The sequence below is a fragment of the Orycteropus afer genome, unplaced genomic scaffold (assembly GCF_000298275.1).
Source record: "Orycteropus afer afer isolate SDZICR_OR568_19922 unplaced genomic scaffold, OryAfe1.0 scaffold00120, whole genome shotgun sequence".
Lineage (NCBI taxonomy): Eukaryota > Metazoa > Chordata > Mammalia > Tubulidentata > Orycteropodidae > Orycteropus > Orycteropus afer.
In genome coordinates, this window is record NW_006921707.1 from 7,825,318 (window position 1) to 7,841,524 (window position 16,207).

At 38.8% G+C, this 16,207-nt stretch overlaps 1 protein-coding gene across 1 annotated transcript in view; it reads right to left on the minus strand.

The window, feature by feature from the left end:
• Positions 1 to 16,207, minus strand: part of SLC10A7 (solute carrier family 10 member 7) — a 427,489-nt gene that overhangs the window by 67,089 nt on the left and 344,193 nt on the right. The window contains exon 7 of the mRNA XM_007944113.1: positions 2,258 to 2,278. Coding sequence (XP_007942304.1) covers positions 2,258 to 2,278 — 21 coding nt within the window. The remainder of the gene's footprint in view (positions 1 to 2,257; positions 2,279 to 16,207) is intronic.

Here is a 16,207-nt window from a genome sequence, read left to right on the forward strand (position 1 = left end):
GATGATGGGCTCGAGTATAGCAGGGATTGTGGGGCTGGCGCGGGATAGGGCAGTGTTTCGTTCTGCTGTGCATGGGGTCGCTATGAGTCGGAAATGACTCGACGGCACTTAACAACAACAACAACAGCTGCAAGTTAGTGCTTAGCCCTTAATGGATATAGGAAATATATTTACAAATTAATAAATGTGCACAGAATGAATAAACAAAGTAATTTGTAAACATGAGGTGCTGAAAGTAACAAATTCTTATTCAAAATAGTATCCTTATTTTTTCTAAAGTTACAAAATGTAATATATCTCAAAATCTCTTATTATTATGTGGTATTATAAAATTACTTGATATTATTATTTTCTTTTCACTGCTTATTTATGACTGGTTGTTGTTGTTGTTATGTGCCATAGAGTTGGAACCGACTCATAACGAACCCTTCTTGGGTTTTCAAGGCGGTATCACTACGGCAGTAGATTGCCCAACCTTCCTTCCGAGGAGTGGCTGGTAGGTTTGAACCGCCAGCCTGCTGGTTAGCAGTCAGGTGCCTTAGGCACTACATTACCTGTGCTCCTTTATGATTAGTAGTCCAACTAATTCTAATGTACACCCAGGAACAAAGGACATCTTGTTACAAACAGAACCATGTGGACCAAGGACTTGTGTGTATGTGTGTGTGTGTGTGTGTATGAGAGAGAGAGAGAGAGAGAAGAGGAGAAAGAGGAAGAGGGGTGTGTGTGTGTAGAGAGAGAGCAAGAAAGCACAGAGCAGAGGGTGGGCTATGTGTGCTCTCTGTCCTCAGTTCTCTACCCTCATTCATTAACTTAATGTAAAACCTAAAATTGATAGAATCCTAACACTGGAAGGGACTTGTAGTCCCATCCTCTATTTTTAAATATGTGATCACGAGGTCCAGAGAGAAGTGACTTGTAATTAACTATCTTTAATACCTGTATAGAACATTCCAGCCATTCTGTGGGAGAAAGATGTGGCAGTTTGCTTCCATAAACATTACAGCCTTAGAAACCCTATGGGGCAGGCAGTTCTACTATATCCTATAGGGTCACTATGAGTTAGAATTAACTTGACAGCTACAGGAATACCTGCCTTACATTGCGAAAATGGCTGTGTTTCTTAAGCACATTCAAACAAACTTTTAAGCCAAATCTGCTCTGTGATATTAGTCTTCCTACATCTGGGAAGGTCTGTTTGCTTAATCATAAAGTATTAGTAGAACAGTAAACCCAGAGATCAAATGAAGAGAAATTAAAACTTGATTTCATTTATTAAGTTAATTTTGGAACTTATTTTCAATCCTAAATTCCATTTGAAAGAGCCTATAAGCCCACTGGATGGTAAGAGAAAAAAAATTATATATAGGTTTTTAAGAATATTATATATTTTATAGACTATCAAGCATAATCCAAAATGCACAAACAGCAGAAGATAAACTAGATGATTGAAACCTTCTAAAAATTAAATATTTATGTGCTTCAAAAGACTTCTCCAAAAGAATAAAAAGAGAACCTACAGGTTGTGAAAAAATATTCAGCATCGACATACCTGACAAGGGACTTATCTCTAAAACTTATAGAAAACTCCAACACCTCAACAACAAAAAGATTAACAATCCAATTAAAAAATGGGCAGAAGACATAAATAGACTCTTCACCAAAGAGGATATTCAGGCAGCCAACAAACACATGAAGAAATGTTCACAATCATTAGCCATTAGAGAGATGCAAATGAAAGCAATGAGATACCATCTCACCCCAGCACTAGCAGCGAAGTTCAACAACACAGAAAATAACAAATTCTAGCAAAGATGTGGAGAGACTCGGACTCTCATACACTGCTGGTGGCACTGTAAAACAATACAACCACTGTGGAAATCAGCATGGAGATTCCATAAAAAGTTGGAATTAGAAATACCATTTGATCCAGCAATCCCATTACTAGTTATATATCCTGAAGAAGTGAGAGCCAGGACAAAGACAGATATATGTACACCTATGTTCATTGCAGCACTATTTACAATAGCAAAGAGATGGAAACAACCTAAGTACCCATCAACAGAAAAATGGTACAAAAACCAAACTATGGTACATACACACAATGGAATACTATGCAACATGAAAGAATAATGTAGAATCTTCAAAACACTGCATAATGTGGATGAACTTGGAAGACATTGTTGTTGTCGTTATGTGCCGTCGATTCGGACCCGACTCATAGTGACCCCTCCGTGGGTTTCCGAGGCAGTATCACCACGGAAGTAGATTGCCCCATCTTCCTTCCGAGCAGTGGCTGGTGGGTTTGAACCACCAGCCTTCTGGTTAGCAGTCAAGTGCCTTAGGCACTATGCTACCAGAACTCCCTGGAGGACATTATGTGAATGAAATAAGTTAATCACAGTAGGACAAATATTGTATTAGTTCACTACAGTAAAAAGTGAAAGAAAGGTTTATATATGGAAGGAAACTTTGTTGGATACCAGGGATGTGAGTGGAGGGGAGGGAACACTGCTAGATAGGTAGAGACGAGTATTATTGATTTGGGTGAAGGGAAGAGCACTGTACTAAAAGTGAGTGATCAACACGATGGCACTGAAGAAGAGGAAGACATAGAGAGGTGCATGGATGGTACAGACAACAAAGATGAATCCTTTTCCTTGTACAGTACTGAATTGATAGTGATGGCAAGCATTGATCTATGGGTGGACAGGCTGAATGATCAGGCATGTCTAGGCAGGGGGCAGTGTGCCCATGTCCATGTATAGGGTTAGTAGATGAGGTTTCTACATGTGTATTTGTATGTGCTATGAGAATGTCCGGGTATATAGTAGAGCTGACAAGGGGCAAGGCTGTGGTGGCTTCTTGGCCACAGCCAGTTACCCTGAGGGAGTAAGTAGCTGGACTTGTGGGCTTACCATGTTCGCAGGAGATATTAAACTCAATTGGCATATTTTACTACCCAAAAACAATGTTCTATATACTACTTTGATGAATAGTGACTGGGGTCTTAAAAGCTTGCAAGCAGCCATCTAGATGCAACGCTGGGTCTCTTCTCATCCAGAGCAAAGAAGAATGAAGAAAACCAAAGATGCATGGAAACAATTAGTCCAAGGGACTAGTAGACTATGGATTCTCAGCCTATATGACTATGAGACTAGAAGAACTAGATGGTGCCTGGCTATCACTGTCAACCACTTGATAAGGGATCCATGCAGGAGATCCTGGATAGAGTGGGAGAACAATGTAGAACAAAACTCAGAATTGTAACAACAATCAAAAAAGAGACCAGGTTTACTGGTCTGATAGAGCCTGGTAAGACCCCTGAGACAATGGCCCCTAGTTACCCTTCAGGTCTGGAACTGAACTAACTCCTGTGCCTTCCAGCCAAACAACAGACAGGCATGTGAGGTGAACATTTACATCAGGTAGATACACTCCTCAGGGTGATCAAACAATTGTGGGAGAATGGAAGGACAGTGTTTGCACAGGAAGATAGCTTGGGGGGTGCGGGTGGGAGTGCATGGAAGGGAAGGACACAGGGAAGAGGTAACTATAGGAAGGAAGTGAGAAGAGAGCTGTTACACTGGGGAATTGCAGTCAATGTCATGAAGCAAAATGTGTATGAAATGTTATATAGAAAATGAATTTCCTCTGTGAACTTTCACCCAAATCACAATAGAAATAATAAAAAAGAGAGAGAATTATGTATTTTAATTTATCTTGTGAAAAAGAAAATCCATCATATGATGGACCATTTGCATGCTCAATGTTTGTCTTGAGTCCCTAGAAGAGCAGTGAACAGGGGGCTATGGTATAAGGGGGAGGCTGGTCACCATCTCTAAGGTCTTTTTGTCTCTAAAATGTCTCTGATCTCTGATCTACTTGATTAGGAACACAGGTTAGAGTAGCCCTCCTCTGAGGCTTTGTCAGATCAGAGACCAGAGCAGGCTAGCCAGGGATGTAATTAATTAGGTACAAGAAGCCAGACTAGGTAAGGCAGGGAAGCTGGGGAGAAAGCCCCCCATGGTGGCTCCTTTAGAAGTGGCCTCTGAAAAGAAGGAAACTTCTGTACTGGAGTATAATTTGGCTTACGTCCTTTCTTTGGAATCGGCCACAGTCCTGTTGCTGTAGTCAGGGTGAAGATACAGAGGTGCCCATGGGGAAGTTTCTGATGCTATGAAGTATGCTCTGGCATCCAGAAGAAAGAAGAGTGAACATCTGGCATAAGGCAGCATATGAGAGCCTGACTAGAAAAGTACTAGGCCTCTTCATTTTGTATGCAGTTGATTTTAACTAAAGCAGAAGGAAATATGCTGCCTGGGATATTTGTTTCTTCACATTTTAATTAAGAAAGATCAGTGTATTCCTAAGAAGCATCAATAATTTGCACTAATAATATCTGGGTAAAGTCGCATGTTCAGGATAATCCCGTAATCAAGCAAGTGCTATGGTCTTTGTTGAGCTACTCTAGCAGATTAAGAGGTAAAATGTCATACTGCCTACCTATGCTTTAATATAGAAAAAAAAAAAAAAAAAAAATGGAGCCATCGACATATTTCTTGCAGGAATATATTGCTTTGAAGCAGAAAATTCACAATTAAGTTTGTTTGTTTTAATATCTTATGCTAAGAATAAATGACCCTGTGAAAATTAAGTATGTGGGCATTTAGGACCTCTGGATTCAATGATTCAAACTGTAACTGAGTGTCTCCTATGAGCCAAGGGCATATTCTAGAGACTGGGATTACAACAATGAACAAAACAGAAAATCCACTTCTCTCTAAGAACTAGTTTAAGAAAGTTGACATTTGTGTGCATGCAACCTCATTACAGAACATACATGTGCTCTTCTCCGTAGATGTATAACTTGAAAATTCCTAGTCTTTTCCCAAGACACAGTTCAAGTATCACTTCTTTAGGTAACTTATAAAGCCCTACTTAATTCACAGACCGAAGATAGGATCAGTGCCTGGTCTTCCACCCAATTGTCTCTTATAATTACAATAACAGCAGACTTATTGTGAATTTTCTGTGTGCTAGACACTACTTTAAAGGCTTAATATGTGTTGAATAATTAAATCCTCACAGCAACCCCTGCAGGTAGGTATTATCATTATCTCCATTTTCATATGAGGCAATAGTGGCACAGAGCCTGTTAACAACTTGTCCAAGGTCACCACAGGTAGAAAGGGACAGAATGTGAACCCAGGTAGGGAAGCTCCAAAGCCCTCACACTTAATTCCTATAATATACTGCATATTACAGAAGGTACAGAGAGGTGAAAACGGGGAAGGGATCAGGAGTGGAAGCCAAAGGTGGGCTCCCATTTTCTTGTGTATATAAGAGAAAGAGAGGGACCGTGTGTGTGTGTGTGTGTGTGTGTGTGTAGGGTGGGGAGAGTGATTACATGGAGATGGGGAACTGAAGGCAGGGAGAAGCAAGAGGAGGGAGGAAAAGTAAGATAAAAGGGAAACAAACAAACAAAAAAAACCAGTAACAACTAGGTAATGGTTGATGGTATGACCTATCTCAATTGGGATTTTTTATTTTAACCACAGAACACAGAAAATATTTGAGGGACTGTTTTCTCAAGTTCCCAAAGATGATACTTAACTACCACTGCATGAGAGAGAAGTTAACTCTACATGCAATGGATCCCTTAGAGTCTCAAACCAAACCCACCCACTGCTATTGAGTCAAGTCAGACTACAGATACTCTACAGGACAGAATGGAACTGCCCTATAGGGTTTCCAAGGCTGTAAATCTTTATGGAAACAGATGTCCTCATCTTTTCCTGGCGAGTGGCTACTGGGTTCAAACTGCCCATCTATCGGTTAGCAGTGGAATGCTTTAACCACTGTGCCACCAGAGCTCTTAATGCCTTAGGGCATTAGGGCTTAATTCTCTAACCTGGCATAGAAAGGCTGAGTGGAAGCAAGATAAACTATTATCAATCCCTTCAATATAGAAACTATTTCATCTGGAAAGAATTGAGAGTCTGATCAGTAAAATATTATGAGGCCAAACCAACCCAACTCAAAATGACAAATAGTACCAGTTCTTTCTGTTGAAGACGCGCTGATTGTCTGTAAAATCATAGTTATCAACATACAGTTAGGAAACAGATGGTGCATTTTAAATCACTCTGTAAGTGAACTGACCTGTAAACTGTCATTAATGCACCAGGTCTTCACTTGCTTTACTGTGTAATCAGCCTTTTATCTCCTAGCAGGGAAATCCATTAGCCACAGGCATCTCCACTATTTGTGTCTCTTCTCAGCTATTAAAATATTATTGTATTAAATAATTCACCCTTGATGATTGGTCTTAGCTTTCATTAGTATCATATTCAGGGGAAGGTAAAAGCAGATATTTATGGTTTATACTGTAGAATGATGAATATTAAATCTCTCCTGCTAGAAAATCAGAGATAAGTCACTTCAGACATAAAGCAGGATTTATTCCCTTTTTTTTTGCCCAATTTTTTTTCACCCTGCCCCCATGGCTTCTAGCCCTGGGAAAGGTGGGGGGGGGGGAAGGTACTCGCTCACTCATTAGATACAACTTATTTTTACCCACACACAGGCACAACTCATAAATACCTGTCTTTTTGCCCTCACACAGACAAGCAGTCGGACTAAATACAGGAGAGTCTCATCAGGGCCTAATCCTAAAACATTTCCTGTTTTCCATTTTCCTCCATAAACTACACAGAGTTCAGCCTTCTTTCATTCCCTTCTCGCAAAGACACACGCAAAGCCAATTGATTAGTTACACAAAAATGACAATTTAAATGTGTTCTGATGATAGGCTCAATGTAAAAATGACTATGTTTTTTATAAAAATGAAGAATATGGTTGTCAAACAGCCATACTGATTAAGCTGTACGTATCAAACTAAAACTGCTTTCATAGAAAGGAGAAAATAATCCCTTTTGTATCTACATGCCTGGTATTTTTCATTCTTTGAAAAAAATGAAAGAAAAAAAAAATAGCCTTTAAAAGAAATTTTCCAGATTAAAAAAAATGTGTAAAACATGTTTTTGCTTTTAGTTTGTATGCTAAGTTAAAATGTAAGATGAAAAGAGCACCTTTCAATTACTTCGATTGGAACTTAATGTGTATAATTGTAGGTTCTGGTTACACAAACTACACAAATTGTTAACTGATACGTAACAAAATAAACTGTAAAATGACTTGTCATAACCTCAAAAAAGCTGTGAGGAGACTGATTTCCAGAACACAGAAGGCTGGAGGTAGAGATACTCCCAAGCATCTAGGAACAAACTTTGCTCCCCATTCCTTGCCCAAAGGATGCTTAGTTTGATTCAGGAACCATAGAGCCTGCTGTTGCTAAGTATTCTTATCAGCAGAAGCAAATGTTTAAATTCCTCCAGAAGAGTGCTCTAAGCTTGAGTAACAACAGGCAAGCATACAGCAAGGAGGCAGCACCTTTCTGGACTTTGGCTGGACTCTACCTACTCAGTGAGCACCATCAATAGCTCCTGGGCACAAGATGGAGCTGGGTCAGTGGGAAATCAAACAGATCATTTCTTTGTAAGTGCTTTATATTTTAATGATCATTTTATACATCTCACACATGTACATCCATCAATCATGTAATCAATGGAAACACAGTGTGAAAAATACTAAGAATAGTACACAGGACACTAACAGCTATATATTTTATTTTTGTTTATATTGATGGGATCATATGGAGGAATTTTCTATCACAAGCAGCCAAATTAGTAGGGAAGTAGCCTTAGTTTCTTAGTGCTGCTACAACAGAAATACCCCAAGTGGATGGCTTTAACAAACAGAGATTTACCTTCTCACAGCTGAGGAGGCCAGAAGTCTGAATACAGGGCAATGACTCTAGGAGGATGCTTTTTCTCTCCGTTGGCTCTAGAGGAAGGTCTTTGTCACTTCAGCCTCTGTTTCCTAGTTCCTTAGAGACCTCCATGTGGGTTGGCATCTATCTTACCCCATATATCTACTTGCTTGTTTAATCTCTTTTATATCTCAAAAGAGATTGACTCAAGGTACACCCTACACTAATCCTGCTTCATTAACATAACAAAGACAAGACCTTACCAGATTAGATTATAACCAAAGACATAGAGTTTAGGATTTACAATACATATTTCTGTGGGCACAATTCAATCCATAACAGAAACTAGTGATGATTATAGTGTTGAAAGCTGCCACTGATCTTTTTCTCCCATGGGCATCTCTCTTCCACGGATTCTGTTAAGCACAATCTGAATCGCGTAGTTTATCAGTTAATTTCCCTCTAAATTTCTTCCATGTTCTTTATTACTGTTTACCTACATTTGTTTTAGGTTTGTTCAAGGCAGTAATTAATTACTCCTTATTCTTTTTTGCCTTTCCTATATTGTGTAATATATAAATGTTCAAGAAAGAGTAACTGAGTGAGGATAACAAGTCATCAAACTATGTCTCCTCAGAGGCATGCTTTGTAAGAATACACTGGAAGGAAGATTCAAGGTCAGGCAGATCTGAGCTGAAAATGCCCTATGTTCTTTATGAGCTGTGCAGTCTTAATTGAGTTATGAAACCTTCAAAACCTAGGTTTTCTCATATACTCAAAAAACTTATTGCCATCAAATCAATTTGACTCATAGTGACCCCTCTTTGGGTTTCCGAGGTGGTATCTCTACAGAAGTAGATTGCCCAATCTTCCTTCTGAGGACTGGCTGTTGGGTTTGAATCACCAGCCTTCTGGTTAGCAGTCAAATGCCTTAGGCAGTATGCCACCAGAGCTCCCATAGAGTGGCTGGTGTGTTCTAATTTCCAACTTTTCAGTTAGCAGCCAACTGTATATTCACTGTGCCACCAAATGAGTATAATACATAACTCTACAGGCAGTAAAGGAGCTCTGATGGTGCCATGGCTAAGGCATTCAGCTGTTAAACAAAAGGTTGGTGGTGCAAACCCATCAGCCACTCCACAGGAGAAAGATGAGGCAGTCTGCTTCTGTAAAGATTTCTAGCCTTGGTAACCCTATGGGATCGTTATGAGTTGTAATAGACTCAGTGGCAGTGGGTTTGAGCATAGGTACTTGGGATTTTCACATAAGATTATGTGTAAAGTACCCATAATAGCTATTCAATGAAAGCCATCTTCCTCAGTACTACCCCAAGATATCTATAGATAGAATACAATCCCAATCCAAATCCCAACAACATTCTGTAATGAAATGGAAAAACTAATCTTCAACTTTATATGGAAAGGAAAGAGGCCTCAAATAGCTAAACAATATTGAAAAAGAAGAAAGTAGGAGGCCTCACACTTTCAGATCTCAAAACTTACTTTATAGCCACCGTAATCAAAACAGACTGGTACTAGTTCAATAACAGATACGTGATAAATGGAATAGAATTGAAAAGCCAGAAGTAAGTGCATTCATCTACAGGCAACTGATCTTTGACAAAGGGTTGAAGTCTATTCAGTGGGGAAGTAATAGTCTCTTTAACAAATGGCGCTGGCAAAACTGATTATCTCTTTCAAGAAAAATGAAACAGGAACCAAACCTCACACCATGCACAATAACTAACTCAAAATGGATCAAAGACCTAAATGTTAAAGCTAAAACTATAAAGTTCCTGGAAGATAATATAGGGACAAAACTAGGAGACCTAATTTTTTGCATAAATAACCTATCAAACACAACTAAAATGCATGAATAACAGAAGATAAATTAGTTAACTGGGACCTCCTAAAAATTAAATACTTATACTCATTAAGAGACTTTACCAAAAGAGTAAAAAGAGAACCTACAGACTGGGAAAATCTTTGGCAATGGCATTATCTAACAAGGGTCTAATTTCTAAAATATATAGACAACTCAAACAGCTCAACAACAAAACAAACAATCCAATAGAAAAATGGGCAAAGGATATAAGCAGACACTTCACCAAAGAAGACATTCAGGCAGTCAACAAATACATGAAAAGATGCTCATGATCATTAGCCATTACCCAAAACCCAAACCCACTGCCATTGAGTCAGTTCAGACTCATAGCTATCCTACTGGACAGAGTAGAAATGACCCATACAGTTTCCAAGGCTATAAATCTTTACAAAAGCAGACTGCCTCATCTTTCTCCCATGGAGTGGCTGGTGGGTTTGAACCATTGACCTTTGGGTTAGCAGGTGAATGTTTTAACCACTGTGCCACCAGAGCCCTCCTTGGGTTTCCGAGGTGGTATCTCTACGGAAGTAGATTGCCCAGTCTTCCTTCTGAAGAGTGGCTGATGGGTTTGAACTGCCCGCCTCTGGTTAGCAGTCAGATGCCTTAGGCACTACACCACCAGAGCTCCTCACCCCTCATTACCCATGAAGGAGATGCAAATCAAAATTGCAATCTCACACTTGAAAAAACAGCAATGACCGAAAAAAAAAAAAATGTTGGTGAGATAGTGGGGAGATTAGAATTTTTATACACTACTGGTGTGATTGTACTATGGTACAACCACTATGGAAAATGGTAGGGCACTTCCTCAAAAAGTTAGAAATACCTTATGATCCAGTAATCCCACTGTTAGGAATGTATTCTAGAAATGTAAGAGCAATGACATGAATAGACATACACACACCCATGTTCACTGCAGCATTAAACACAACAGTAAAAAAATGGAAATAACCTAAATGCCCATTAGTGGATGAATAAATAAACAAATTGTGGTACATACATACAGTGGAATATTACTCAACTCCAAAGAATGAAGAGGCAACAAAACATAACATGAATGAATCTGGAGGACATTATGTGACATAAAATAAGTCAATCACAAAAGGATAAATATTGTATGGTCACACTATTATGAAAGTCAAGAAAAGGTATATACACAGCAAATAATGTTCTTTTATGGTTACCAGATAACCAGAGCTCCTTATAACAGTAATAATAACCAAAATATATGTGTTGTGCTATATATGTAGATGTGTATGCATATATGTGTATAGGAAGGCCTATGCAAGTATGCAATACATGCAATATGCACTTGAATGTATAGGCATATCTGTAGGCACACACACACACACACGTATGTACACACACACAGAGAGTTCTGGTAGCATAGTGCCTAAGGTACTTGACTGCTAACCAGAAGGCTGGTGTTTCAAACCCACCAGCCACTCCTTGGAAGGAAGGTTGGGCAATCTACTTCCATGGTGATACTGCCTCGGAAACCCAAGGAGGGGTCGCTATGAGTCGGGTCCGACTCGAGGGTACATAATAACAACAACATACACACACACACATATGCTGTGTGCTGCATATATATCCATATATATCATAAAGCACACAGAAGGCACAGTTATGGAGACTTCTAGATATATCCAAACAACTCGTAGCACTGGTTTACTGGCTTAATATCAAAATCTCATGGGACAACTTAATCGTTTGGCATAACATAGTTCATAAAGATAATGCTATGCACTCCAGTTTGGTGAGTATCATCTGGGGTATTAAAAGCTTTCAAGTGGCCACATAACTATTAGTCTCAACTTGTCTGGAGCAAAAGAAAATGAAGGAAATCAATGATTCAAAGAAGAAACTAATTTATAGGACTAATTGCCCACACGAACCATGGCCTCTTCTAGTCTGAGACCAGAAGAACTAGAGAGGGGGAGGCTACCTCTGCCAACTGTTCAGGATGGGGACACAACAGAAGCTCCCAGAGAGAATGGAAGGAAAAAGTAGAACAAAATTCAAATTCTTAAAAATGGGCAGATATGATGGACCAGTAGAGACTAGAGGAACCCCTGAGTCTATGGCCCTATGATACTCTTTGAACTTGGCACTGAAGCTATTCCCACAGGTCACATTTCAGCCAAGTAATAGATTGGCTTATAAAATAAACAATGTCACTCATGTGTAATGTGCCCCCCTTAAGCAATCAACTGTATGAAATAAGACAGTTAACATGTATCCAAAAGCAAAAATGAGAAGGCAAGGAGGGGAAGGGAAGCTAGATGAATGGAAACAGAATGGAAGTAATGACAATACTAACACATTATAAGGATTGTAACCAATGTCATAGAACAATTTGTATAAAAAATGGTTAAATAGGAACCTAATTTGCTCTGGAAATGTTCAGCTAAACACAATAAAATATTACAAATAAAAGTCATGCTACTTTTCATCCCTCTGAGAAAAATGAGGTTTCTTATACAGTGTTCTGGGAATTTGAATAATCATTGTTTTAATTGGTCTTCCTTGCATGTGTACGAATATTATCCTATCACTGACAGCATTGTTCTTCAGGATAGATTAAGATATATTCTTTTTGATGAAGAATGTGATACCTTTCCTCTTTGATTTGTTATTGCCAGCATAGTGGACTACATGGTTGTTTGATTCAAAATGGCCAATACCAATCCATTTCAGCACAGTAATTCCTAGGATATCTATCATCCAGCATTTCTCTCATTTTTGATGACTTCCACTTTATCTACATTAATACTTTATACAATCCATTTTCTGGTTATTAATGGATGTTTGCAGTTGTATATTCTCATTTTGAGTTGTACTACATAAACAAATTAAGGTAACAAAAGCTTCACTCCATCCACATCACTAAAGCTGGCTTCGAGGAGGCAGATCTTCTCTTCTGACTACCTTCCAACCTGAGGGTGTCAACTTCTGTCCCTATGTCAGACAATGTTCCACTGCCATACATAAGGTTTTCAGTGGTCAATTTTTTAAGAAGTAGATGGCCAGGTCTCTAAACTTCACTGAAACCTGTTAACTGTGTGTGATACTGCTGGTATTTGAAATATTGGAGGCATAGCTTCTAGCATCATGCATCACATAAGGCACCACAAAATGACAAACTGACAGACAAAGAATGGGGATTGCATCATAGAAATTTACAAGACCAACAACCTATTCAATGCAAATACCATTTTCAACAACAAAAATGGTAACTATACACATAGACTTTGCCAGATGGAATACACAGGCATCAAATTGACTACATCTGTAGATACAGACAACGGATAAAAACAAACGAACGAACTCACTCCTGTCAAGTTGGATCTGACTCATAGTGACCCCTCCCTGGGTTTTCGAGGTGGTATCACTACAGAAGTAGATTGCCCAACCTTCTTTCTGAGGAGTGGCTGGTGGGTTTGAACTGCCAGCCTTCTGGTTAGCAGTCAAATGCCTTGGGCACTATGCCACCAGAGCTCCCAGGTTTAGTGAGGGAAGAGACAATGGAGAAGATTAATATCAATAGTCAGGACAAGGCCAGGAGCTAATTGTGGTGTAGATCATCAATTCCTCATATACACAATTTGAAGGTGAAGAAAATTAAAACATGTTCACAGGAGCCAAAATACAAAGTTCAGTATATCGCACTTGAATTTAGAGACCATCTGAAGAATAGATTTTATGCACTGAACACTAATGATGGAAGACCAGATGAATTTTAGGATGGCATCAACAACATCATACGTGAAGAAAGCAAAATGTTATTGAAAAGATAGGAAAGGAAGAAAAGACCAAAATGGATGTCAGAAGAGACTCTGAAACTTGCTCTTGAATGTAGAGTTGCCAAAGTCAACAGAAGAAATAAAGTAAAAGAGATGAATAAAAGATTTCAAAGGGCAGCTCAATAAGATAAAGTACAGTATTACGATGAAATATGTAAAGACCTGTAGTTAGAAAACCAAACAGAAAGAACACACTTGGCATTTCTCAAACTGAAAGAAAAGAAGAAAAATTTAAAGCCTTGATTGCAATGTTCAAGGATTCTGTGGGCAAAATATTGAACAGCACAAGAAAACATCAAAAGAAGATGGAAGTAATGTACAGTCACTGTACCAAAAAGAACTCATCGATGTTCAAACATTTCAGGAGACAGTATATGAGTGAGAGCTGATGTCACTGAAGGAAGATGCCCAGGATTCACCGAAGGCACTGGCAAGAAACAACACTCCAGGAATTGATGGGACACTAATTGAGATGTTTCAACAAATGGATTCAAAACTGGAAGCACTCACTTGTCTATGCTAAGAAATTTGGAAAACAGCTACCTGGTCAACCAATTGGAAGAGATCCACATTTGTGCCCATTCCAAAGAAAGGTGATCTAACAAAACATGGAAATTATCGAACAATTATCATTAATATCACATGCAAGTAAAATTTTGCTGAAGATAATTAAAAAACTTTTGTAGTAGTACTTCTACAAGGAACTGCCAGAAATTCAACCTGGATTTAGAAGAGGAAATGGAATGAGGGATATCACTGCTGATGTCAGATAGATCTTAGTTGAAAGCAGAGAATACCAGAAAGATGTTTACTTGTGTTTTATCATCTATGCAAAGGGCATCTGACTGTGTAGATCAAAAGAAATTATGGACAACACTGCAAAGAATGAGAATTCCAGAACACTTAATTGTTCCCATGTGGAACCTGTTCATGGACCAAGAGGCAGTCGTTCAAAAAGAACAAGGACATGCTGCATAAGTTAAAATCAGGAAAGGTGTGGGTCAGGGTTATATCCTTTCAGTATACTTATTCAATCTGTACACTAAGTAAATAACCCAGCAGAAGGAGTAATGAGAAGTGAGGATATTAAGACTTCACCTCATGTCTTTTGAACATATTATCAGAAGGGACCAGTCTCTGGAGAAGAACATCATGCTTGGTAAAGCAGAGTGTCAGAGAAAAAGGGAAGACCCTCAACAAGATGGACTGACACAGTGGCTGCAACAACGGGCTCAAACATAGCAATGATTGTGAGGATGGTACAGAACTAGGCAGTGTTTCAATCTATTGTGCACAAGATCACTGAGTCAGAACCTATTTGATGACATTTAATAACAACAGCAAGATGCTGTGGTGGTGTAGCGGGTAAGGCATTTGGCTGCTAACTAGAAGGTCAGTGGTTCAAACCTACAGCTGCTCTGCAGGAAGAAGATGGGGCAATCTACTTCCATAAAGATTTACAGCCTCAGAAACCAAGAGGGATCACTCGATGGTGGTGAGTTTGTTTTAGTAACAACAGAATTGTGAGAATTCAATCCTATTGGATTGAAGAACTGCTGAAGTGGAACCCAAACAAAAGAGACAGATCAATGGAACATACAGTTAATGTGGAAACAGAGCCAGGTATGTATGTAGGTGTATGTTTGTATGTCTGTATGTGTGTGCATGTGTGTACATCTGTCCAACTACCACAATGTCTACTTGATGAAGAGCCAGATTTCTAAGAAATCAAGTCATAAGAAAGCAATCGATACAGAGTGTTGGCAGTGCTGCCACTTAGGGATGCTTAAATGATGCTGAATGGGTAAATACGTAGGTAAACATTTGTCAAGTATCCTAAGTTATTGATGTGACCATCCCTCACATATGAAGGTGGCTGCAAAACAGTCACTGATCTATAAATTCTGAGGACGTGACTCTTAGCAGTGGTTCAAGTTTGGACCCTACATGTTTCAAGAGGTCTTAATGTTAAAATAACTTTTAATGCTGGGGATAATATTGCTTTAATGGCATTGTGTCAATAATGTGTTACTGACATTCCTGTGCCAAGCACGATCTTATATAAAGAAACTGGTGGTCTACAGAATTATGGAGTTTGAGATCATAACAACACCATTCAACATCTGATTTCCTTAATTGTAATTACAGCCAATTGGACTGACTTGTTTCTATGGTGTGAGCACAGTTATCCCTGCACTTGTTCACTTTCATTTTCAGAATGGTAACTAGGAAGAGGTTTAGACGTTGCTTTCTTTCATCCTTTTTAGAGTAAATGAGATGTAATGGGAAGAAGGTGTGAAGGTGCTATTAAGAAGACTGATGAGAACAAAAATCCACAGAACCAGAGGCTTCAAATTGCCTGATAGACTGTCCTAGAATTTTTAGCTGGATTTAAACTCCAACTGCCTAACTTCACTGACTAAGTGCTTACCTCAGCACTTTGGCCTCTTCAACTTAACTACTATGCAATACTATTTTTCAAGTACTAAAATTTCTCTCCTTGGATCTTCTCTATTATTTTCTGCTGAACAAAGACTACAATAATGGCTGTTAAACATAGTGTTAGTGATGAAGGGAAAGGAAAGATATGCAAGTTTTTTTTTTTTTTTTTTTATTAGGATTTGGGTGAAGATTTACAGAGTAAATTCACTTTTCATACAGCAGTTCACATATACTTTGTCTC